We start from the raw sequence: 25,047 nt of genomic DNA, 5'->3' as shown, positions 1-25,047 counted from the left end.
CTGATATAATGGGACATTTCATAATGCATTATCATATCAGAAGAAGGTTTCTTTGGTAGAAAGGCATTGCAAGCTCCTCAGAATAGCAACAGCTACTGTTACTTAATATTTATTGAGGGTTGTTCTTTTTTATATGTGCTAGATCAGTGGTTCTCAACCTTCCTAATGCCACGACCCTTTAATACAGTTCATGTTGTGGTGACCCCCAATTTCATTGTTACAAATTGAACATAATTAAAGCATAGTGATTAATCACAAAAACAATATGTAATTATATGTGTGTTTTCCGATGGTCTTAGGCGACACCTGTGAAAGCGTCGTTCAACCCCCAAAGGGGTCGCGCCACACAGTTTGAGAACCGCTGTGCTAGGTGCTTAGTACTCATTTCGTTTTCATCACAACTGTGAGCGAGAGGAAAATGTCCCCCTTTTCCTTTTAGTTCTTCTGGCTGATCTGATAATCACATTGACATGAGACAGATTAGCGGGACAAAATAACCGAATTTAATGAGGGTTCTGTGAGAATAGGGCGCCCCAGGACAAATCCGGTACCTGAGGCTTCTGTGCCATGTTCAGCTTAGGAGAGAGGGGAGAGTGGTGGTCCAGACGACAAAGGGAAGGTCAGCTTCACAGATGGATGAGAAGGAGCACACATTTGGTAAGTACATTCTTGCCGGGCCACCCAGAAGCAACGGGCACAGCGCGGAGGTGGGACTCGCTAGGCTCTGCCTCTGCGAGTTCATAGTAAACCACCGTTCCCTGTAGTGGCATTTCCCTTCCTGGAGCGGGTCCTCTGTCTCAATTATTGTAGACAGGCTGAGGGGAGGTCACAGGTTCTTCCTGGCTATTTTATTTTATTTTCTGGAAAACAACCAGCTTGAACATAATATTCCCCAAAAACATATTTTGCGATGGCAAACTCTCGCAGCCATCACTATCTTCATTTTGCACTGAGCAGAGTGAGGAGGCAAGAGAAGGTGAGCCAGCCGCGCCCCGTGGTGGTCAGAGCGGCGGGGCTGGGATTTGAGGCAGGCAGCCTGACTCCCTCTGAATGAGGGGGAGAAGGTGCTCACCTTCTCTGAGTCATTCTTCCAAGCCATGGAGTCAACAGCGGTTAAGAGCGGCACGGAGGTGCACTGGGTTCGCATCACTTCGCATCACAGCCACAGGGAGGATTTGGAAGGTGGGTCGCCTTGGCTTCTGAGTCAACATCCCAAGGAAAGGACTGTTTCTGCGTGGCTGCATTTTGAGTTTCAGGACAGCGAGAGCCCTTTCTCTTCCTGCATTTCTGGCTCGGCCTGAAGTAGTGGCACAAACCCCAGTGCAAGAAAAACAATTTTTTTTCATATCATTCCCTTTTTCAAAGTCATTTCAGTTTGGAGCTAAGAATTAGCTTAATCTAAGCTTAATCATCACCAGGTCTATGTCATCTATAGCAAAAGAGATGGATAAAAAGTAAAAATTCATTCAATTATATTGGTTGATTGGCATATCATTACCAAATATCTTAGTATTTGGAAGCAATGATTTTTTTTTTATTTTCTTTTAGGTGATTTCATGTTTAGCTTCCCCTTTAATTTCTTATGTACCTAGTAAGTGTCAGTTACTTTACCTCCATATTTCTAGTATTATAGTAACTCTGTGAGGCAGGTGGTGGTGGTGGTGGTGGTAGTAGTAGTAACAGTAGTAACAGTAGTAGTATTACACTGATTAAAAACCATAGCTTAGAAAAGGTAATTATTACGGTCAGGGTCACTCAGTAAGTGGTGGAGGCTTGATTAAAACTTGGGTCTCTCGGGCTCCAAGTCACAACCCTCCGTACCCCTCTGCTCCCATATTATAATGAACCTCTAGCAAATATTCACAAATGTCTTTTCTTCTTTCTCTTCTTTGCTAGCAATATTCCACGACTTCCACAAAGAAAAAACAAACCACGTCTCAACCCTCGCTTGCTGAGTGTGATCTATTGAGCTATGATGTGGGTATGCCAATACATTGGACATGCCTTTTCGGCACCCCACAAAAACACGTCCCAAGGTAGTTATCTATTTCTTGCATTAAAATAATTAGGAGAACCATGATTTCTGTTTTAGAGGCAATGACAATGTGCGAACTTGCATAGACAGTTCATGTAAGATATCGCAAATGATGTCACATGGCATGTAAAGGCCTGCTATCGTCCTACCTATGGCATATTAGCTATTACAAAAGTGGTGGTCACAATATCTCCATTCTTCCCCGAATCATCAAAGACCATGCCACTTTCCTGTAAGAGGTGAAATGTAATTACCCTCCTCTGAAACCTGAGCAGTCTTGTGCCCCGCTTCTTACCAAAATAATGTGGCAGAAGTAATGATGAACCAATATTGATACATTATTATTAACTAAAATTTATAATTTATATAAGGGGCCACTCTTTGTAGAGTTCTGTAGGTTTGACCGATGCTTAATGCATGTATCCACCACCACAATATTTACAAAATAATGTAACCACCCTAAACATGTCCAGTGCTTCACTGACTCATCCCTTCCACCTTCCCTCAAGCCCTGGCAGCTGCTCATCTTTGCTGTCTCCAGAGTTTTGCTGATTTCAGAACGTCATGTAGTTGGAATCATACAGTATGTAGCCTTTCCGGATCAGCTCCTTTAGTTCAGCAATATGCACTTAAGGTTCCTCCATGTCTTGATACAGCATTTCTTTTTATCACTGAATAATACATACTCCACTGCGTGTATGTACCACACTTTGTTTATCTATTCACCTACTGAAGGACATCCTGGTTGCTTCCAAAGTTTGGATATGAATGAAGTGGTATAATCATTTGTGTGCAAGGTTTTGTGTGGCTATAACTTTTCAGCTCGTTTGGGTAACTACCTCGTAGTGTGATTGCTGAACTGTACAATGACACTTCAACTTTCTAAGGAGCTGCCTGTCTTTCCAAATGGCTGTAACATTTTACATTCCTATGAGTGATAATTGCGAGTTCCCGTTGCTCCTACAGGAGATGAATTTTAGCCATCCTAACAGGTGGGTAGCAGTATCTCGTTTTAATTTACAATTCCTTAATGACATATGATGTTGAGTATCCTGTCACATGCTTACTTACCACCTTAATATCTCTGGTGAGGTGCCTGTTCAGATGTTTTGCTCTTTTTTATTTGTTTGTTTGTTAATCCTCATTGGAGGATATATTTTTCCATTGATTTTTAGAGGGAGTAAAAGGGAGAGAGGAAATAGTTCAAAATGGATTACAAACAACTGTAAAATAGAACTATAACATTTTTAGGGGGGAAAAACAGAAGAAAATTTTCAGGACTTAAGGTTAGGTAAAGTGTCTGTAGATGTGACACCAAAAACACAATCAATGAAATAAAAAAATTGAAAAACTGGACCTCATTAAAATTTAATATACTGGCTCTGAGGAAGACTCTATTAAGAAGATAAAAAGACAAGCTGTATACTGAAAGAAAAGTTTTGAAAACCACATATTTGACAAAGCACTGGTATCTAGACTACATAAAGAATTCTCAAAACTCAACAATAAAAAGACAACAATGCCAAAATACAAAACAGCAACAATGCCAAATGCTGGTAAAGCTGTGGAGAAACTAGATCACTTGTATGCTTATTGTGAAAAAGTGAAAGGATTCAGTTACTCTGGAAAACAGTTTGACATTGTCTTAGAAAACTAAACATGCAACTCTCTTATTTTTTTAAGTGAGAAATTTTTATTGCTGTTGCCATTTTTTCTTTACACTGATTCACAAAATATAGCAGAATGTCCAGTTATTAAAATCACTGATGCAATAAATCCATTATTAGAAAGACACACTCTCAATAATCTGTACCAAGATGATAAAATGTAAGGAGTCTATTTTCTAACTCTGTATTTTCTTTAATTGAATATGTAATATCTATGTCATTAAATGATTATAATTTAGTATGCAGGCTCCATATCCCCTGATATTAAATTAAACCACTACATTACACACAGAAGAAAATCGGAACAGAAGAACCAGTAACACACTAATTGTCCTGTAAAATCATTTTATTTTCTGTTACATAAACATCTTTCTCAAGTAATGTTAACAGACCAACCTGTTATGGGGTTTTACAGTTTGGGACAAATATATTTTTAAAAAACTTATCACTATTATACAGAGTTGTGATATAAAAATGATTTATAGGCTATAGTTTTCAGAAAGCAGTTAGCTAGACTAATCCTGCTGAAGAAACTTTCCTATTTAAATCTTATAACCTGGCATAAAAAGATATGATTTAAAAATCTTCTGATCAAAAAGCTTGAAATCATCAAAGGAATGTTTATTGTCCTCCACAGAGAGCCACCAGGATTTTTTCATAGTCTCCTTTGGTTTCATCCTGTTGATTAAAAATAGAGTATTACTTAATGCTACCTGAAACCATAATCAATATATTTTTAAATAACAGAGTAATTATAATCTTAGTAGACTGAAGAGTAGTAGAACGTACATCACAGTATATCAATTATCTAGGATCTTCGATAAGCATATTATTTATTTAATTAAATAACTTAATTCATATAGCAGATAACTGATATTTGTTAGTGGATTATTATGTAAAAGCAATACCTGTCAAGATTCAGATTATGAACTTCTCTGAAGTGATTATGTTGTGCATTATAGCTATTATTTTCCAAGAATAAGATGTCATGCAGAATTGAGTAAATATAACACAACAATCATTTCAGATCTTCTTAAGGAATATCTGACTCATTCACCAGAGAAAGTTATAAGCTTGTGATTTTCTCAGAAGATTACAGTTATTCATTATATATAACAAATTACATTTATTTATTTATTTTTTTAAAACTTTTTTTAAAAAATATATTTTATTGATTTTTTACAGAGAGGAAGGGAGAGAGATAGAGAGTTAGAAATGTCGATGAGAGAGAAACATCGATCAGCTGCCTCCTGCACATCTCCTACTGGGGATGTGCCCGCAACCCAGGTACATGCCCTTGACCAGAATCAAACCTGGGACCTTTCAGTCCGCAAGCTGACGCTCTATCCACTGAGCCAAACCAGTTTTGGCAACAAATTAAATTTAAATAGTCACCCATCTTTCAATAACTTCAAAACCCTGGACTTGCCTTTACTTTATAGCATTATATTTTATTTCTCAACATTATAATGAGATCACATGAACATGTATTTTATACATATTGCATATGACAAAAATTAAAGAAAAACTTAGAATAATAAGTCTCTAACCCTCTGATCAATATTCATTGAAAAACAAATCATTATATCTCCCTGCTAAAAATATTTTGGTTGCTAAATTTATGTATGAGAAACTAAATTTTCTATAAATGCTGAAAATTTTGAGTATTTTTTCAGTATAGAACTTATTAGTAGATTTTACCAGTGAATGTTAAATTTACTTATAAATTATGTATCCTAATATAATGAGTTAATCGTACATATAAAATTTATAGATACAGTAAGTCAGCCTTTCTCTTTCGAAAAGAATATTATTTGTGGGAGTAGCATTATGAAAACCACAACATACCAGGATGGCTTGGCAGAGAGAGATACCATACAACTTCTGATAGCATGCTTTGATGTCATTCATGTCGATTTCAGAACGGGAAACCATAATCCTGGTCAATATCTTATGACGTGTTCCAGCACCCTGTCCAAAACAAGTGAGGGTTAATTTAAGGGTCTCATATTCAGAGCATACTCATAATAAAGCAGGATATGGGTTTGAATATAAAGCTCTTTTGTTAACTCATATAGTTCTATAGAGAAACTATCTCTACATTAAAGTACACACACACACACACACACACACACTCACACTCACACACACACTTTACACAAGTGGTAATAAAATTACGAACCCAACTGCTGCATCAGCAGTATGTTAAGAGCTTTTACAACCTCCTAACTGGCCTTCCACCATCCAGTCTTTCCTTTCTCTAAACTATTCAATAATCACAAATACAGTGAACTATCTAAATTGCAAGTCTGATCATCTAATTCACCTACTTGAAATCCTTCAATGGTCTTTTTCTCATAGGATAAAAACCAAGCATTTTATCCGGGCTTGCAATGCCCTGCCTAATTCTACAATCTCTTCTACCATGCAGCATCACTCTAACTGTACTTACTATCTTGAAAGGGTAATACTGCCTCCTCCTCTTGGGCCAAGCTTACTGTATCTCTCCTTCTCTTCCAACCCTGTTCACATCTGGCTAATTCCTGTTCACTGTCAGGTCTTAATTTAGCTGAGAACAAGGCTACAATTGACATCCAAAGTCTAGGGGTAGAGGACACTCTTCCCTTCTTCTACAATACTAGGTGCTCATCATTACCCATCGGATTAGCCCACTAAATAGAGCGGACATGGGCTCAGGGACCGTACTGCCCAGTACATAATGGCACAATGCTTATCATTTCATAAGGACTCTTTCCTATTAATTGAATGGTTAGATCTTTCTCTATCTCAAGACTTCCTTCTTTTGTAGTTGCTAAAGGGAAAAAAAGACAACTTTTTTATGACTTTTCACAGTACAAGTATACAGATGGCATCCTATATAATATGATGCAAGCAGGAGAATAGAGTTAAAGTGGTTGAAGTGTATCTCAATACATCTTAATAACACCTTCTACTTCAGTAATCTTAGCACAACATTTTAAAAGCTTAGAATGACATATTAACCGATGGCATGGAAGACAGACTAATAAAAAACAAATTAAACTTAGAAAAAAAGAGATTATAAAACTCACAACCTTAGCAGACGTAAGTTACTAAAATCACACATTAAAATCGAAATTATATCACCCTTCCTATGCTGACTCCGCTTTTATGCAAAGCATGAGTAACTCACAAATTACCTACAAGCTCGCCTTACCATCTTACCTATAAAAAATACAACAAATCTAACCATTTTATTCTAATAAGGAAGTATTTTACCTCTTGCATTGGATGGAACCATGATTCTTTTTAATGGGAAAATATTAAAATAAGTGTGGTTTTCATGCCCTAGTGTGTGCCAGCCTGCAGAATGAAGGTTCTGGGTTTGACTCCAGTCAAGGGCACATGCCCAGGTTTCGGGTTCAATCCCCAGTGGGGGGCGGGGGGGGGGGGATGCAGGAGGCAGCCAATAAATGATTCTCTTTCATCATTGATGTTTTTATCTCTCTTTCCCCTCTCCCTTCCTCTCTGAAACCAATGAAAATATATTTATAAAAATGTGTAGTTTTCAAACAATCTGGGGTGTTGTGTTCTCTCCACTAACAATAATTTCCACCCTAAGCAAATCATATAAGTAGAATCTTACCTTCATGGCCTGATGAAGCTTCTCAGCAAAGAACATCGGTTTGTTTGTGGCACACTTCACTGCAAGAGAGACACATTTTAGTTGACATATTGATATACCCCAAAAGAAGAAAGATGCATATGAAAGAAATAGTATATACAGGGTTTTGCAACAAGCAAGATTCTATTCACCCCTGTTTCCCACCTCCCTTCTCAATATGGATACTTGGTTTATGAGAAGCTATTGGTTTTTAAAATTCTTTCCTCATAACACCATCACCTCTCTCCTATTATCTTAAAGACAAACAATAGCAGCTTCATGCTATTCTGAGCATACTCTTCTTAGAAATGTGGAAACCAGTTGGTGTCAGAAGCCATATTGGCATATAATACATACTTTTTTCATGTCATAACAAGAAAAAAGTGGGAAAGGACAGGCTGTAAGAGGCAGCTGCCAAATGAAACACTAACAGATGTGTCAATTAGTAAGATAATCTAGTTTGCTACTCAAAATGTTATCCTTGGACCAAAAGAATTGGTATCACCTGGGAGTTTGTTAGAAATGCAGAATCCCAGGCCCCACACCAGACCTAGTAAGATGGGAATTTGTGTTTTGACAAAATCTCCAGGGGATTCCTGTGCACATTAATGTTTAAGAAGCTGCTTTAGAACACAGGTTCTCAGCCCTACCTGGTCAGCTGAATAACATGAGAGAACTTTAATGTCTTTTTCTTTTAAAGACCTTGTCAGAAGCTACCAGAGAACTACTGAATCAAAACCTCTGGGCTTGCCTAGGATTATTCAATTGGCAAGTGACAGACGAGGATTTGAATCTGTTATCTAATTCCAAATTCCATCTTAATGACCATTCTGACTTTCCTCTGTGCTATGTCCAGCCTGGTGCATCTTGTGGCATAAGTGGGGTCTCAGTACATATTTTCCAACTGCATATCTATTTTTCTAAAGGGAATGATATCTGTTATTATTAAGAAGGCCATTGTATACATTTAGCTAACTATGCATTGCCATTATCTCACATGTTGCCTCTCTCTGAAGTTTAGATGAACTATATCTGAGTTATTTTGCTTTTGCTCTATTTTGTTTTATTAATTATGGGACAGCAATGATGATGCAATTTTCACTTAGAAAATTCTTCTCCTTCCAGGACTACATACCGATAGTTGTGAAGCATTTCTCGATGTCACCTTTCATCTCCAGGTCCAGCACTTTGGCCATGTCATGCTGACTGTACTTGGCGTACTTCTGAAACACTGAATGGGACATTTAAACATTTAAACACTGAATGTAGAAAGCATCCCATTCTTTAGCAAACTTTGGCAAAATCAGGGCAACTGACTCAAAGCACTCCTTGGGATGACTGCCCCTCACAACATATTTTAAAGCTAATTACTGAACTGAGTATAGGATACTTCATCTTCCCCTAGGAATGTAAGTCACATGGCTATTTTGGTGTTCTTGCATATTTGGGGGAAAATTTTGCAAGTGTTGACATTTATTAGAAATGGCATGTGATTGATAATCATAACACTTGCTACATCAAAGCTAAGTGCCATAGCAAATGGATCTTCGCTTATATAAAAATCTGTATAGTAAGTTTCACTTAATTTTGGCATTAGAAATCAGTGTGCTATTATTAGAATTTTGGGTAATTATTATGACTTTCTATTTGCCGTGGCTTCCAGTAGGCTCAGCAACATCTGTGCTCAAAGGGAAAAACTCCTTTTGGTTTTTGTTCTGGAGCATCTATATACACTTATTTTTTACTTAGTCCTGAGATTTTTGTTTTCCTTTATTGTCATTTCATGTGTTCTGTTGTATGTATATACTTTGTCACATCTGCTCCAAATATTTTGGGGGAATAGGAATAGTGAAAATAAAGAAATAATGCTCTAATGCCAAAGTCACAAAAGGTGCTTCAAATACTATAAAACGATTCCTATAAGACATTGAATGCACAAAGATCAATAAGGGGTCAGAAGCTCTATACAATATTCATTGGGTGTATGAGTGATGCTGCTGATTAAGACTTTTTGCTTTCCTTTCTCGCATTTGCCCTCAAAAAAACTGCATCTTCTATAAATAGGTTTTGGGAACCTTTTTTTTCCTTCTTACCTCTGCGAAGGTGGGAATAGCTTCTGCTGGTAAGAATGGTAGTGAACACTTTCACATCTGTCCCTTTTCTCTTTTCTCCTGCTTCATATAATGCCTGTCAAGAAACACAAAAATAGACGCTTGACCACCTGCTGACTTAATATCTGCACAAGAATGTTAAGATTTTCTAGGCATCTGCTTTGTATCCAAAGGATCAGAAAACATGATGCTAAGATTCAGAGTATCTTCCACATTATCTCTCAAGGTGCCTTGCAAACATTAAAGACTGAATATATGTTTGAAGAAGAAACGTTTGATAAATTAAATTGCTTTAAGATTACATTCTATATTAAGACAACTCCAAAGACCTCTCTAATTTTTATTTACTTTTAATTGTTCAAAGTTATTATCAGCAAATGGTACTAATAAATCAACAATTCAACCATAAATAGCCTAGGTCTTGAATTTTGACGTTAGAATTTCTAGATTCAAATTTTGACTCTGCAACTTAATAACTCTGTATTCTTAGGTAAATAATTTAGCCTTATTAAAGTATAGATTTTCCTCTTTTATAAATGAAAAAGATAATCACCCTTATTATCACATATTGTTCTGTTAACTTTAAAATCTTAATTGCCATCATTCTCTTGGAACACACTAATCCAAGTAGCTGCCATAAATATACATCTTAGAGCTCTGATAGTCTTAAAATGGAAAGTAAATTTAAAAATGTCACAAGCAAATAAGAATTCTTTTTAGTATGGATAATTATTCAAGTACTAACTTCAGTTCTTTGGTTTGCTTACACAATTTCTATTAAAATGGTCAAACTTCCAATGGACATAAGAAGTTATTTTGGACTTTCCAGGCAAACCGATCTGATAAGTATGCACTTATTCCGCAAAAAGTTAATGAATGCCTATTATGTGCAAGATAATGTACTGTTACTGTGAAGGGAGTGGGAGTAGAGAAATATCCTTCTATTCTTACTGTCTCACTGTGATGAATTTATAGAGACAATGCTATCCCAAGAGGAAGGCATATGCAAATAATAGTTTTTATTTTTTTTAACAGAAATTCCAGGCCCTAAAATGGTACCATTTTCTAATGCTGCCAATGGACTGGCATATTAATAACCAGCAATCTCACTGAAATGATATATAACAATATACTTGAAAATATATAAATATGTTATTGTAATTGTTTTATAATTATAATATCATTACTATAACATTTTTACAATATAAGCTTATATCTACAAGCCATTCCAAGTTCATTGTTAAAAGAATGTTAGATGTGCTTACTCTTTCCACTTCACTTAATAAAAAATTATGCCTGATAAAATAAAAATCAGAGTTTTCTTAATATAACAATTCTTTGGGACAACCAATCCAATTCTCATTGTTCCCTTTCAACCCTTTCCGACTTTCTAAATAATGAGATCTATTGAAAACATTAAGACTGCATTTCTTTTTCTTGGATGCTCAAGGACAGAACAGTGCCCATCATTCAGGGAATGAACATTAGATGCCTGTGGCCTCTTGAAGTATCTGAGGCTTGCTTCCATGTGGAGGTCATCGGGTGTAACCTGACTTAAGGCAGGAACCATTTGAGGTAGGAAGAATTGCTTACCCTGGCATCTGAATCAGCCATGTCCTCATTTGAGGAAAAGTCCTCAGCTCGGTCACCCTGAAAAAAAAAAAATCCCATTCTCTTGGTAAGTTGTTTACTAGCATGGAATCACATGATTCATTTAATTCCCTTAAAAATCAGATAAATAATGTTCTTTGAGAAAAGACAGAGTCAATTGCTCATTTCTAGAGTGAGATGAAATCTAAAATTTTACTCTTCATTAAAGAAGAGGCCTTTCCTGAACCACTTGAAGTATACCTTAGCCAGAGAGAGCAAAGCCGTCCGATAATCTCCAGAGGTGTCTGTAGTGATGTCTTTAGCCAGGTCTCTCTTCAGTTCTGAAAAATAAGAGAAGTATGTTTTGCAGCAAATTAATGATAAATAATGGCAATGTTTATAATACAAGACATCTTTATATTAGCTTAAAAATTTCAATTCCAAGTGTTTAATGGCTTATGGAATGCATTCAAAATATAATTTTTAAAAATAAAAATAGAGATATTAGGTCAAGTAAAACTTTGGATCATCAAATTTATATCCCCTAAGGCAATGAAAGCAATTTAGATAATACTGTGAATGAAAACCTACAGTCACAGAGCTTTTGCTAATATGAATTGCATGGGTATTAAATAATTATTTCTGAAATAAACATTCCAGAATTCAAGCAATGTGAATAGAACAGTTATTTAAAAGAATAAACCAGAGGTACTTGCTTGAACATAGATTATTCATTTATTTTAATTATAAGTATATATAATAGTTTAGTTATGTATGTATATAGATAGACTTAAAATTTTTATTTGTGTAAACACCCTTGCTTAACTATGCAAAATAATGCTGTATTAGGAGAAAATTAACTGAGTTTATAATTAACCAGAAGATGGGGCAATTTAATAAGCTATCACTGGACTATATCTTGGGTATAATGGGAAAATATGGCTATTTCCCTTTGTAAACTATGTTTCATTGAACAAAAAAAAAAACTAAAAATAATGCCCCTCTTGATTATTATCACTTATAAATGGATCTAAGATAAATATTGATAATGAGATAAATGCTGAAAATGAGGTTGAAATCTTCCTTATCCTGATCCTTTTATTAAATTGCTCCAAAACAATATGCAAGCGCCATTGTATTCTCTGTGCCTGGGGTGAAAATTCCAGGTGCTGCATATTGGTTTGGGAAACTGGAAAAGGAAAATAGGAAGGACCCAGCATTGCTCAGCTACCCTCTTTACAACGTTGAGCATATCATTTAAATGAGATTTTTCACCGAATAGAATAAAATGAGGAATGGCGTGGTCTTTCATCCCTATGGATGCAACTAGACATAAAAAATAAGCAAATCATTTATGTGCATAATGCTAAAGTTCATAATGGTAAGAGTTTCCATCACAGGATTGTTAAATACCTACCTCTTTACCTTTCCAAGGACAAATGGACAATATATTTTGGGGGGGAGATTTTATTTTTATTTTTGTTATCCTTTCCAAAATAAAAGACAACAGTATATTTTAATAAAATAAATCTCAGGATAACAGAAAACGTTTTTAGAAAATTCTTTAAATTTAATGCTTTGAATTGACTTCCATTACAATACTATGCGGCCATTTGTCTTAGAGGGACACTTGATTAACAACCAAACATTAACCATTAAAAGTGCAAACATTGTCTCACTTCAGCACCCCAACAAATGGAATGCTATCCAGTAACAGTGTGTGATTGCAGTAGACATGTGAAAACAATAAAAATTTTTTAGTATGTAGAGTTTCCAAAGTCCCCCTAATTAACACCCACACTCAATTTTAAGAAAAGTATATCACATTTCCTTTTCCAACTAAGGCACTTGGACTGTTGGACATTAAAACTTACCTTCTCTATAGACTCTGTTAATTTCTCTGATTTCTCTGTTAGTTCTTGATGCCAAAATTTCATTCAGGGTGTCTTCATCAGTTCCAAGACCCTGAATTAAAAGAGAAGAGGAAATGTAGGAAAATCTTCACTTGAGAGCATCAACTAGTTTTTGTGTCCTGAACTTTGTTTGAATCTGGCATTTAGTACATTTCCCACAATATTTAGTAATTACAATTAGTCCTATCTGGCATATTGCTCTAGAAACAAAATGGCTTTTAAACCAATATTTTGGACAAAGATATAAAAGGTGAGATACATGGTTGATATAGTGACATGTTGAACATGGGAATAACACAGCGATTAATGCCAATTTTAATAAGTTAATCAATACATGCATTCTATTCCCTTAATTGATAGGCCCTTATACTAGATGCTGAAGGTACAATAAGAGGCCTAAGTGGATTTGACCTACACATTCTTTTCAGGAAAGAAGTTTTTTCCTAAATCAGGCATTTACCTTCATGGCAGCACGAAGTTCATCCGCATCAAACTGGGCTGGAGTTTTTAATAGAGCCAAAGCGACTTCCTCAAGATGACCTGTGAGGGCTTTCCTCAGAACTTCATCCAAGGGCTAGAAGAAAGAGGTCTTACAATAAGCGACGCACTAGATTACACAGCAATGTAGAGTTACCTGACCTTTAGGTAATTTTGTTGCTGATTCCTAAACTCAACCATATTCAGAGCTCCTCCCTCTGCATAGAAAAGGCACCAGATTCTCAGAATGCTTTCTTAATCTTTTAGAGTGATTAGAATGAAATTTTACTAAATTTGTTGATAGCTTATTTTTTTTAATTTTTCACTTATTTACTTTTTCGCTGTGAAGTTATTTTTTATTGAATTTATTGGGGTGATACTAGTTAATAAAATTACACAGGTTTCTGGTGTACAATTCTATAATATATCATCTGTCTATTGTAATGTGGTATGTTCACCACCCCAATCAAGTTTCCTTCCATTACAATTTATCCTCCCTATAGAACGGGGTTCTCAATCTTTTATTCAGGGAAGAAACTATAAAACTCAAAACATAGGGTTGTATATTAACAGAAACTGTAGTAAGAATTCTTAAAAAATATGTAACGTATTAACAATTTTTCCAAACTTTTGAGGTTTGCACTGCTCAAAGAAGCACTATATAATCAGCCACTGACATATAGTATTCTAAGTGCATTCCTTAAGAAACACTGCCCTTATTTGGTATAAAAAATACAAAGCTTACTTTTAAAGTAGTGTGGGCAAAAGAGGGGCCACATACTAAACCTGACACGCTCAGGAGAGGCCTGAATGGAGAGCCTTGCAAACTCAGAGACAGAAAGGAACCACATAGGATAGTCAGAACATAGATTTGCTCACTAAAAGCAGGTTGTGGCAGGTAGTCAGGTACTAGACCCGCAGCTTCCTTGACAGAGGTCAATCTTGACCTGAAGTGAGCCAGTAAAATGGTTTTTTGCATCTAAAATGTCAGAGTAATTACCTTTTCCAGACCCCTGAGGGCACACCCACCACCACCACCACCACCACCACCAGAGCACTAGATCACAGAACCCTCATTGTTATCGTCTTCCTCACATGCCCTCGCTATGTGCTGTAACTGTTCATTAGCTGTCCTGTACCCACCTTAAACAAGTATGTGTCTCTCCATTTTACTTTTCACCCAATCCCAGAGAATTCCCTGTTTTTGCTTTATCCTGCCCCCTTAATCTAAAAATAATGAAATCCATGTATCCCTCCTTATGCCTCCTCCTTTGATTCTAATGTATAAAATAAGCTGCAAAATGTCACATTTTACTTCCTGGCAATTGTCATTGGTTTGGCTCAAATAAACTCATAAAAATTCTCTACATGTTTAGATGTTTCTTATATCAACAGTAGAATTATATGTATAAACCGTACACTTAGGCATTAACTCGGTTTAAATTTTAGCAGAAGACACATTTCAACCAGAATGTAGTCCTTATTACCCATAATAATTTTGATGTTTGTTATGTTGAAATTAAAGACTTGTCTCCAATATAGAACATATCTGCAAAGAACCTACACCACTAGGACAAAAGTATGAAATCAATAAATTTGCCGGAATTGATTGCAATCAAATGGATAAATACCGCAATCCCAGTCATAGTAGTTGTAATAGGAACTAGGTAAAACCCATGTTTAACACAAATGCAAATGCAAATGAAATTAAATATGTAAATTTACCACTCCAACCCACCTTTCCTTTTTCCTGGAGATAAGCTGCTTTGATCTGTTGGCGCTGTGCATTGGTTCTCTTAGTTAGAATGTCAATGATGGTTGCTTCATCCACACCTGGAAATAAAGGGTGGCCCGCCTTTTAAAATCAGTTTTGTTCCTCTTTAACAACCGACATTAAATGATTCCTTCTCAAGGTGCTCCAAATGAAGTTATTAACAAACTAAGAAAAATGGATTATGTAGATGCAACTACTCTCGAGCAAAGGGAAGCTTTCTCATATGAATGAGAGAGGAAGAGGACATTCGCCCTGACCCTCCATGTGACAGTGTTTGATCTTAATTCAAACCCTCACTGTGAGCAGTGGTGTTGGTTTCAGCATTGAGTTTATGCTAGAAATGGGCTGGTAAGGATATCTGTTTTGGCAGCAGAGATTCTCCAGATTTAACCTTTTTCTTTTTAAGTGATAAGAGAGGAAATATAGTTTCATTTGATAAAGAAGCCTTATCTTCAAAATGAAACAGACTTTTTCCACTGCATATGTCTGTTTTTCACTAGCCATTCTGAGTGTGCAAGAGGGGACTGTTGAAGAAGACTTCGTTACCTTTAGCCATTATTGCGTTATGCAAGGCCGCAACATCTGAGGATGGATTGAAGCTGGGGAAGGGGTACACTGCTGGCCCAGGACCACCTTTGGATCCTTTAATAGATTCCTGTGGATGAGAGAGATAAAATTAATGTCTGTTCACTCATAGTAGTTTCCCTTTTAATATTTAACTAAATTATTTTATTGTCACTTGACTTACGGTGTATTTCTGCTCTTCATTGTCAATGAACCAGGCCTGCTTGAGGAATTCTGACACCATTGCCATTTTTAAAGAAGTTTCTGGGAAGAAAACAGATAGTTGCTTTTACAAACCACAAATTCACCACACATAGACATCACTCCATTCCCTTACATACACAAGACATATTAGAGTAACCTTGACTTGACTTAACAGGACATTACTCTTAGAAGCATAATTAAAATGCTAGGTGTAAGTTTTTCAAAGGAGAATCTTACCCTTGAATAGGCACCCGTCATCTCCACTCAGAAATTTGGTTCTTTCTTAGCTTATTCAGTCCCTACCTTTTAGGAATCAGAGGACTACTACGAACAACAGATAGGCTGAAGAGAGGAGCTGGTGATTCACTTCATTGCTCTACATTTACAGACCAATAACTATTTGCCAAGCACTGGGGGTGCAAAAAAACATCAAAACATCATTGCTTGCCTCAATGAACTTAAAGTTCCTGTTGCTCTCGGTGGGAAAACACAAAAGCTAAGGAAACTTTTTAGAAGACGTGTTGGCTGGCCTGGGCCTCTCAAAATGAGCTGAGATCAACCTGGCAGAAAAGTGAAAGAGAACAGAACAGAGAGACACTTGTCCTATTTGGGGAGCTGAGAGAAGTTCACTGGAACTAGAAAGGTGGACAGAAGCTCCAACAAAGAAGTTTAAATGCATCTCTAAAGCTTTTTTTTGGGGGGGGGGGGGGAATTAATGGGTTTTTTAAAAGAAAGCAATATGATTCTAGTTATATGTCGAAAAGATTACTCATCCTCTATCATACTAGTAGAGAATGGCTAAGAGATGGGCAAGATGAAAGATTAGAGATCATTGAGTAGGCGATTGGAGAATCTGTGTAGGATCCCAGAAAGCCTGAACAAAAAGAGCATAATATTTACATTTACAAGGTAAATAAAACTGTGACAATCTGAAGGAGTTGATTGAAACTTAAAACTCTATCCATAAAAGGATATTCAGGTACTATTTCTCTCCCCTGCATGATTCAGTATTTTTTCCCATTCCTTGGTAAAATATTATTTCAGCACTTGGAGTGCTCCTATTTTTTTTTTTTTTTCCTTTTTGAGCTGTTCACATATTAGGCCTACATGTTTTTCCACCCAACACAAAGAACTGGGAAATGGATTGTTTTATACCTGGTGTTTTGCTCTAACACAGTGGTTCTCAACCTTGGCTGAACATTAGAATCACCTGGGAATCTTTTTAAAATCCTGATTTCTCGGCCTCATCCTCCAGAAATTCTGTTTCTTTGTTATGGGGTGGGGCCACAACATTAGTAACAAAGAAACAGAATTTCCGGAGGATGAGGCCCAGAAATCAGGATTTTAGAAAGATTCCCAGGTGATTCTAATGTGCAGCCAAGGTTGAGAACCACTGCCAGGAGAGTGAAATTGCAACATGGCTGTAGACTCTATCTTAAAGGAAATTTCTGGAGTTACTATCAGGTTTCAGCAGTGTTTTTGTGTAACCAACCATGAATATTTTGGAAACCTGAAGTGTGTGAACGACTGATGTATTTTCCGTGTTACCCACAAAAGATGCCCCTAGTGATGCTTTCTGTCTGGGCATCTGTTTTTAGGAGCCTGTGCTCCAGGGCTACGCTGATCTCTCTCCACGCCCTTTTGTTGATCCCTCAGGACACTACGCTCATGAATATTTGTGAGGGAGACCGGAAGGATAATCTACGCCACTGTAAATTCTTCATGTGAAGCTAAATGACTCATGAGGAGTGAAACCGTAACCCGATTCCTTAACAGCATGTTCAGACAGTATTTCAAGCCACACCTGCTGGAAAAGAACTGCAGTTCCAGGTAATGAGATTAAATGCATGAGGGAAGTGATCTCCAAAGCATAAACTATCTCCCCTTAACTATTATGGGATTGTTAAGATTACTACTCTGCCGTCTGGGAGAAGAAACAATATATTGTGCACTTATTTCATCTCTCTCCACTCCGCCACCCAGCAATTGATAAATCTAGAGCTATTTCCTAAGGTAAAGTCACGTTGTACAATTTTGCACAATTGTACAAAATAGGGTTTAATTCCTATTACAGACATAATCTGGTGCCGTTGCCGTTGGCATTTAGAGAATTTCCTTTTCCTATCGTTTCACTAGCACATCAAAAACATCTAGCAATTTCTGGCAAGGTTTCAGGTATTTGAAATTTCCATTTTTATCATCTCATCCAAGCCTTTCATAAAGTAGGATCCTCAAAATGTGTGACGTGATCACTCATGAATCTTCAAAAGAAAGTACTTTTCCAGTTATAGAAACACATGTTTGAATATTTCTACTCTTTTCAATTAGAAAATAAAAACTTCAGAAGAGGTAAAAATGAAGGCTATTGTCATATATATAACTTTTAAAATGAGACACAACTAGAAAATGAATTTTATGAGAACTTTCCCCTACTTCACTCATTTTTGTCACTTTAAAATGATGCTTACATAACACATCGCTTTCTTAAAATATAAACTTGAAAGTATAAGAAAATGTTATCGCTCTATTAATTAGATAGCACAAAATAAAAAAGAGGTTGCATGATTTATTTGACATAACAGTGTCCACAGAGGAAACAGCTTTATAACCTATCCTGAGTTCCTAGACTGCAGTGTGAAATGATTTGGGTGGCTTTCCAAAGAAAAGCAGCCTAAGGAGGACCCATCTCATGAAAGTAATTGGAGGAGAATGGAATCTCAATTGAGCTAAATGAGATCCACTAGCTCTGAGCAAAGCTTAGAGAAACAAGGATTTTGATAAGACGTCAGAAATTGCTCTGAAAGAATTCTAGGAATTGCCATGTACTACTACTGAAGTCAACTGCATGTTTAAAAAGAAATGCATAGCAATGGCAGCATACCTTACAAATTCCACAGCAAAAACATTTTGGCCAAAAACTTCAGCCAGACCATTCTGTCTGTTCGGGCTTTACCTTCATCTTATTTGAAGATGAAGTTGGCCATTTATACATAGGCTGACCTACATGGAAATTAACAATATTCCAGAATTTATCTGGTTAGTGATCATACACTAACCTACCAATTTCATTTATCTGTGCATAAATGTGCGTAGCTTTCTAGAGATTAGAATTTTTTGTATATATTGTACCTGTGTCCAAAGAGAGCTCTCTTCATCTCATTCAGCAAGGAATTAAAGAAGGGAAGTATGCACAAAAAGTATGCCCAAGGTATTAGAGGGATCTATGCTTACTAAATTAAGAAAAAGGTATTCCAGAAATGGTACATTAGCAATTGTATCCCCTAGACAATTTGAGAACACTAGGCTTGTTGCATTAGGTTAATTGCCTGATTTTTAAAAAACTGCACTATGGTTGTATCTTTATTTTTTAATTCATCCAGACAAAAGTATTTGGAGGCATAGGGACATCATATCTGCAGAGTTCTCTCAAATGTTACAGAAAAAAATATCTAGAGACGGTAGAAGGAGGAAGGGGAAGGATTAATGATAAAGCAAATGTGGTGAACTATTAACAGCTGGGTTATATTTCACATTCTTTTCACACCTACCCCTGTGGGAGAAGGTAATTAGGCCTTACAATAGCATGGCTTATGAAGAACCACTTTATGAAAAGTAGTCTCACAAATGTTTTGCTTCCAGGCTTTTGAGTAGGGTGTTCCCTTTGCTTGGAATGCTGTTTTCTCCTCCACACCCACAGCCCTTTGTCTAACTTCTAAGTCAGGAGTCACCATAGTCCTCACTACATCCTCCGGAAAGCCTTTATTAGTCCTGTGCTCTCCCCAAACATCCTACTTTTACCCTACGGGAGCCCCTACCATTCTGTATTATCACTTTCTATTTATGTTTCTTTTTACAGCAGCATTACATGAAGGCAATGCTAATCTATTGATTCAGTCCTTCCAATCTGGGCCAAAATGCCTGGTATTTAATATGCTAATAAGCATTATTGAGTGAATAAACAGTGTATGAGTATTAATTATTTAGGAAACTTATCTATGATAATTTAACAAATGTTTCTACCCATAATTATAGAATATAAAAAGGAGAATAGAGGAGTTCTAAGCCCTATTTTGATTCTCTTTAGCTGATTATAGGACTTCAAGAAAACATTTAAGGTCTCTAGGGGTCTTCATTTGTAAAAATAGGAGTGTTGGAATAAATAGTATCTAAAATGCATGATAACACTGAAGTGCCAAACTTAAGCTTTACCTCAAGAGGATGGAAGTGGAAAAACTTAGCTTAATGAAGATATTATATAAATTCTGTCTGTTCTGACCTTTCTGATAAAAAAAAATGATTCCATTTTACAGAAAGATGAACTCATTTACTTCAAAAACTGCTTTTGATTTATCACTGGAAAAGAATAGGCCCATTGCTTTAGCTGATTTGTAAAATAAGTCATAAATTAATGGGTCTAGAGAGGATTAAGAGCAATCAGCTCAGCAAACTTATGTCATCTACAACCTTTGCAGATCTTTTGAGTGAAAATGTATTTAATAAGCATGAGACTCTAGCTGGTTCCTTAATAATGTTATGATTGACTGTTTTGACAACATCAGTCAAATGTTGGGGAGCTGCCAGATGTAGTTAGCACCCGGGGCTAGGGTGTTGACCAACTTCTAGAGAAGAGGCCATTTCAGAATGATGAAACTAGCATTTTACCACATGTGAATCATTTTGCAATGGGCCTTCTCTTCCAGCCACCAAAAATACATTTGTGCAGGCAGGGGGAATATAAGTATTACTTTTTCAAAATCCATATATAATTTCAGACATAAACGAGTCAAGGGAAAAAACAACAACACCTTTCTTAATGAGCTAGCATTAAAAAGTAGATATGGGGCATTTAATTTAACATTCAAAATGGGCTAAGAGAAAAATCCTTGAAGGAACATTTGTAATGAACAATAGCCAGATATATGGTTATGATTAAAAATCTATTCCTTTTGAAAATGTATCCAACACCAGTAAACACTCTACTTTAGATTAGGGTTGTGCTTTTGTAAGGAGTGGTATGGCCATTAGCTCATTCAACAATCAAGATGCTACTCAGTAGAATAACTTTTAGACGGCTCATCTGGTTTTCCTAAGGGATGATTTATCTACCTGACACCCTCAAAAAAATGCTTCCTTCCCCCTAGGTTTCCTGATCAGCACGTGAAAGCCTGCCTATGACACAGACACTACAGGAATTAGAAGGCATCCACACCCTCCTTAAATGACCTGATTAATAAGCAGATCCTCTTATTATTTATTTACATGGCATGAGTAAAACTAACACTAATTTCAAAGTGTTAATTACAAAGGGCATGATACCACTATGAGGCCGGATCTATTACGTTTTCCTTACAAAAGAAAATAAATGATGTCAACCATGCAATTTAGAAACAGTTCCCCGAAACCCACCCTGGCCTGACTCCTTCCCCACAGGCACCCCACCTACATCATGATTTCCATGTGGGGCACACAACGCTCTTGGAAACTCACAACTTGTAGGAAAAAACACATTCTTTCCTTCTTTTCCATGGCAACTCACCAACAGTATAACAAGTCAGTATTAGGAAAGTAATACTTTAACATTATATTTAACTAAGTAAAATAAAACACTACCATTTGTGATTCCCAAAATACAAATACCCCGTGTAATTTTACGAAAAGATTTATCAAAACATACCAAACACAATTAGCCATAAATCTTATAGAAGCAGTAATATGTAACATCATGATGGGAAAAGTTTTCAAAACAACCAAAACCAACTAAAAGAAAAACCAAGACTTACCTTTGTTTTCTGCCTTCTTACAAAGAACTAAAGGGAGATTCTTCTCTGAAAGTCTCGCACTGGCACTGAAGCCTTGGGCTCCTGATTTTATAGAACTTGAAAGGAGACCACACCCAGCAACCAGAAGTTAGTAATTGGCTGTCTTTTGTTTGAAATACATGGCTCAGTCTTGCCCAAAACAAAGTGAAACAAGTCTTGCAAAACTACTCACCAAGCCAACTCATAGCTGACAACCCAAAGGAAAAGGAACGGGAGGACAGATTTTTTTCTCTCTCTCTCTTTAGTTTGCACAGTTTTTTTTTTTTTCCAGAGGGAGTAGTATGCAATGGATTTTCAAATATGCAGTACTCTCTGCTCCAGTCCTGATACCAAGGATTGACACCTTTTTTTCCTTACACAGGTTTAAAATGAAAAATGTTTAAATTTCAAAACAAAAGAGAACAAAATTTTTTTTAAAAATAACTTTCCATTTGAATCTCAGCTCCATCACAGTTACTATGTGACCTTGGTAACACATTTAATTTTTCTGAACCTATTTCCACTTTTGTAAAATGGGGGTGATGCTATCTAGGCTGCCTACCCATTGGAATTCTTATGACAATTAATGCATATTTGCAAATCCTAATGTTATATAGTGCTGAATAATTCTCTATTTATACTTCACCAGCATTTCTCCTGCCTTCAGAATAAAAGGCTTTTTGTGCTTGGATATAGCTTCTTGATATAAATAAGAAATATAAAAGAAATGGAGCTCTAGAATGACCCATAATTTCAAACAAAGAAATTGAGATACTTATTCAAAATAAGTATTGGCATTGCAGGAAGGCCTATTTACAGTAATTCATATATATAGGAACAATTTTATCTAAACTTTGATACAAATAGATCCTTGACATTTAGAGTATTTGAACAATAAACCAGAACTATAAATTAAAAGGGTTAATGGACTAGTAACTATGACGGAACAGGTACCATAAGAAATTTCTCACCTGATGCAAATGAGTTCTGGTAACATCACTGGTGATTCATTTTTATCCTTCGTGAAATCTTACAAAATATTGTATGACGTTTCCATTAAACTGTGCACAGGTATGAACTCTCCCACAGCATTCCCGTTCAGTCAGGCTACATTTTCGTGTTTTCTTCTTTTTCCTCTTATCCTCAGAGATATTTCAGGTACTTACTTATATGTTAGGTTTAGAAAAGTCAGTGAAAATACTTTTTCAAGATTGTCAGTTTTTTATAACACTTCCTAAATTCTCAATTCTGTTTTCAATGAAATCAACATATCTTGAAGTAGGATGATTACCTAATCTAAATATTTGAGAAAATTCCTGTCTATATTTTTGGGCACCTATCATAAGTATGTATTGAACTAATTAACTAGTTACTAACTAGTGAATTGATTGATATAATTACAAATCAATCTTGACATGTAGACCAGCCTTCTAAGATCATGTTTATTTTGTCAGCTGAGAAGGGAAAAGATAATTATTCAAAATTTTTTTTTCTATTTGTATTTGCAACATGAGTAATGGAAATGGAATGGAATCTTTCTACACAGTCACACTCTTATGAAATAAGGAAAACGTCGTGTACCTTTTAAACAATTTGACTACCTGTAAGAAACATAATTTTGTTTTGTTTTTGTGGTTACCAGTAGCATGAACCCAGAGGAATTGCTTTATATATGTGAATTGGTAATGCACTGGCAAACCTATTATAGCAACAATAAAAGGGTGCTTGTGGAAATATTAAGGAAAAAAAAATTAGAAAAACACTTTTTCCAAAATTCTAGTTGTAACTGTAAAGGCAATAAAACTCCAAAATATAAAAAGAAAAGAAAATCACTAATCGTGTGTGAATAATCTGTCAGAAACTCCCCCCCACACACACATATAATAATAATGCTAAGTGCATTTGTGGAAATAAAAAAACATCATATATGTTACTATTAACAGCTAAGGGATAATTACGGGTTAAATACTTTATGTGCTTGAAATGCCACGTACAACTCCCTAAAACTCCCAAGAAATGACTCACCACTTGCTGTTTCTACAAGATGATGACTCATAAGCTCCACTTACTTTACAGAGAGCACAGAAAGTAAAGGAAGCGAGGGAAAGAAAAAAAGATAGTTAAAGGCCATCACTGTACGTTACATTTTCACATTTCATTTATTTCTACTCCTTTAATGTAGACCTGATAGTGAAGAGAAAACAAATCAGTAAGACAACATATGGAGTCTCTCACACATTTTATATCTTCACAAAGGAAAAGCCCTTACATAAGACTAGCAAGCATCTGATTTTAATAAGGTGTTTTCCCCACCCCTTTGTGTTTGGCTCTATTTAAGTACTTTTCACATAGCAGAAGAAGATGTGTATTCAGAATCATCAAAACCTGCACTTCACTGAAATCCCAAAATCTCTTCACACCCCTATTCACAGACAATAAAATCCTTGTTTTAGTTTGTATTTCTAATATTAAACCATCAGGTTAAAGCATTTTGAGAAATACTAAATAGTTTTCCCTTTACCTCTAGATATGCTAAATAATCATCCCACTCACACATATACACACATACATGCTGAATTACTGGGAGTATTATAATTATCATTATTATTTTTGCTCAGTTATTCCCAACATCCCATAGAGAAATTTTTTTTAATCAATGAAGTTAATGGAATGGTCAAGTGGATAGCAAAAGCCAAAGGAAGGAACTTCATCTTCTTAACACATCAAGGTAGGGAGGGGATCAAGACTATGACAGATTAATATTTTGATAAATTATTTGTTTCCTTGAGATGGACTTAGCATAGAAGGAAAGGTATCACCCGGTGCTCAGTTGGTTGGCGTGTAATCTGGTACACGAGAAGGATGCAGGTTCTCTCCCTGGTTGGGGTGTGTTCAGGAGGCAACCAATCTATGTTTCTCTCTCACATGGGTGTTTCTCTCTCTCTCTCTCTCTCTCTCTCTCTCTCTCTCTCTCTCTCTCTCTCTCTTCCTTCCTTCCTCTCTTTAAATATCTCCTCAGGTGAATTTTTTTTAAAAAAATGTAAACATTAGTGAATTATGGAGTCAATTTGCTATGTCTGACCAATGTTTACAAAAATAAAATAGAAAGGAATATGATAAAATGGAACATAGAAACTATCATAGTGTTTCACATATTATCTGGTAAGTATTATTTTGTGAAACCTTGGCTTACAGTGTTATGTGTGCATATGTGTGTGTATATAGTATAAAGATATAAATGTATCCCAACTGAATGTTGTGCTTAAAAAAG

At 36.0% G+C, this 25,047-nt stretch overlaps 1 protein-coding gene across 2 annotated transcripts; it reads right to left on the bottom strand.

The window, feature by feature from the left end:
• Positions 1–3,715: 3,715 nt before the first annotated feature.
• ANXA1 (annexin A1) lies at positions 3,716–24,597 on the bottom strand. Of its 2 annotated transcripts, none has more exons than XM_081103065.1 (13): positions 22,748–24,597; positions 15,959–16,038; positions 15,757–15,865; positions 15,175–15,269; positions 13,420–13,533; positions 12,921–13,011; positions 11,308–11,387; positions 11,050–11,106; positions 9,439–9,532; positions 8,481–8,576; positions 7,328–7,386; positions 5,551–5,673; positions 3,716–4,380 (listed from the first exon to the last, which is right to left on the bottom strand). In XM_081103065.1, exons 2-13 carry the CDS (start codon positions 16,022–16,024, stop codon positions 4,324–4,326), a joined length of 1,041 nt encoding a protein of 346 aa, XP_080959191.1. In that variant the 5' UTR covers positions 16,025–16,038; positions 22,748–24,597; the 3' UTR covers positions 3,716–4,323. The 2 variants fall into 2 exon arrangements, with proteins under 2 accessions (XP_080959191.1, XP_080959190.1); XM_081103064.1 differs by lacking the exon at positions 22,748–24,597 and adding an exon at positions 21,759–22,709.
• Positions 24,598–25,047: the final 450 nt, after the last annotated feature.

Source organism: Myotis nattereri (genome assembly GCF_964212035.1).
Source record: "Myotis nattereri genome assembly, chromosome: 12".
NCBI lineage: Eukaryota > Metazoa > Chordata > Mammalia > Chiroptera > Vespertilionidae > Myotis > Myotis nattereri.
The sequence above is the reverse complement of the archived record's forward strand: the minus strand, read 5'-3'. Positions and strand labels throughout refer to the sequence as shown.

Bases quoted from the DNA above. Each gene is read 5' to 3' on its own strand.
- ANXA1 (XM_081103065.1), bottom strand. From the start codon at position 16,024: ATGGCAATGGTGTCAGAATTCCTCAAGCAGGCCTGGTTCATTGACAAT. The intron at 15,866-15,958 runs GTAAGTCAAGTG...TCTCATCCACAG, and splicing joins ATGAAGAGCAGAAATACACC to GAATCTATTAAAGGATCCAA. The intron at 15,270-15,756 runs GTAACGAAGTCT...CTTTATTTCCAG, and splicing joins TAACGCAATAATGGCTAAAG to GTGTGGATGAAGCAACCATC.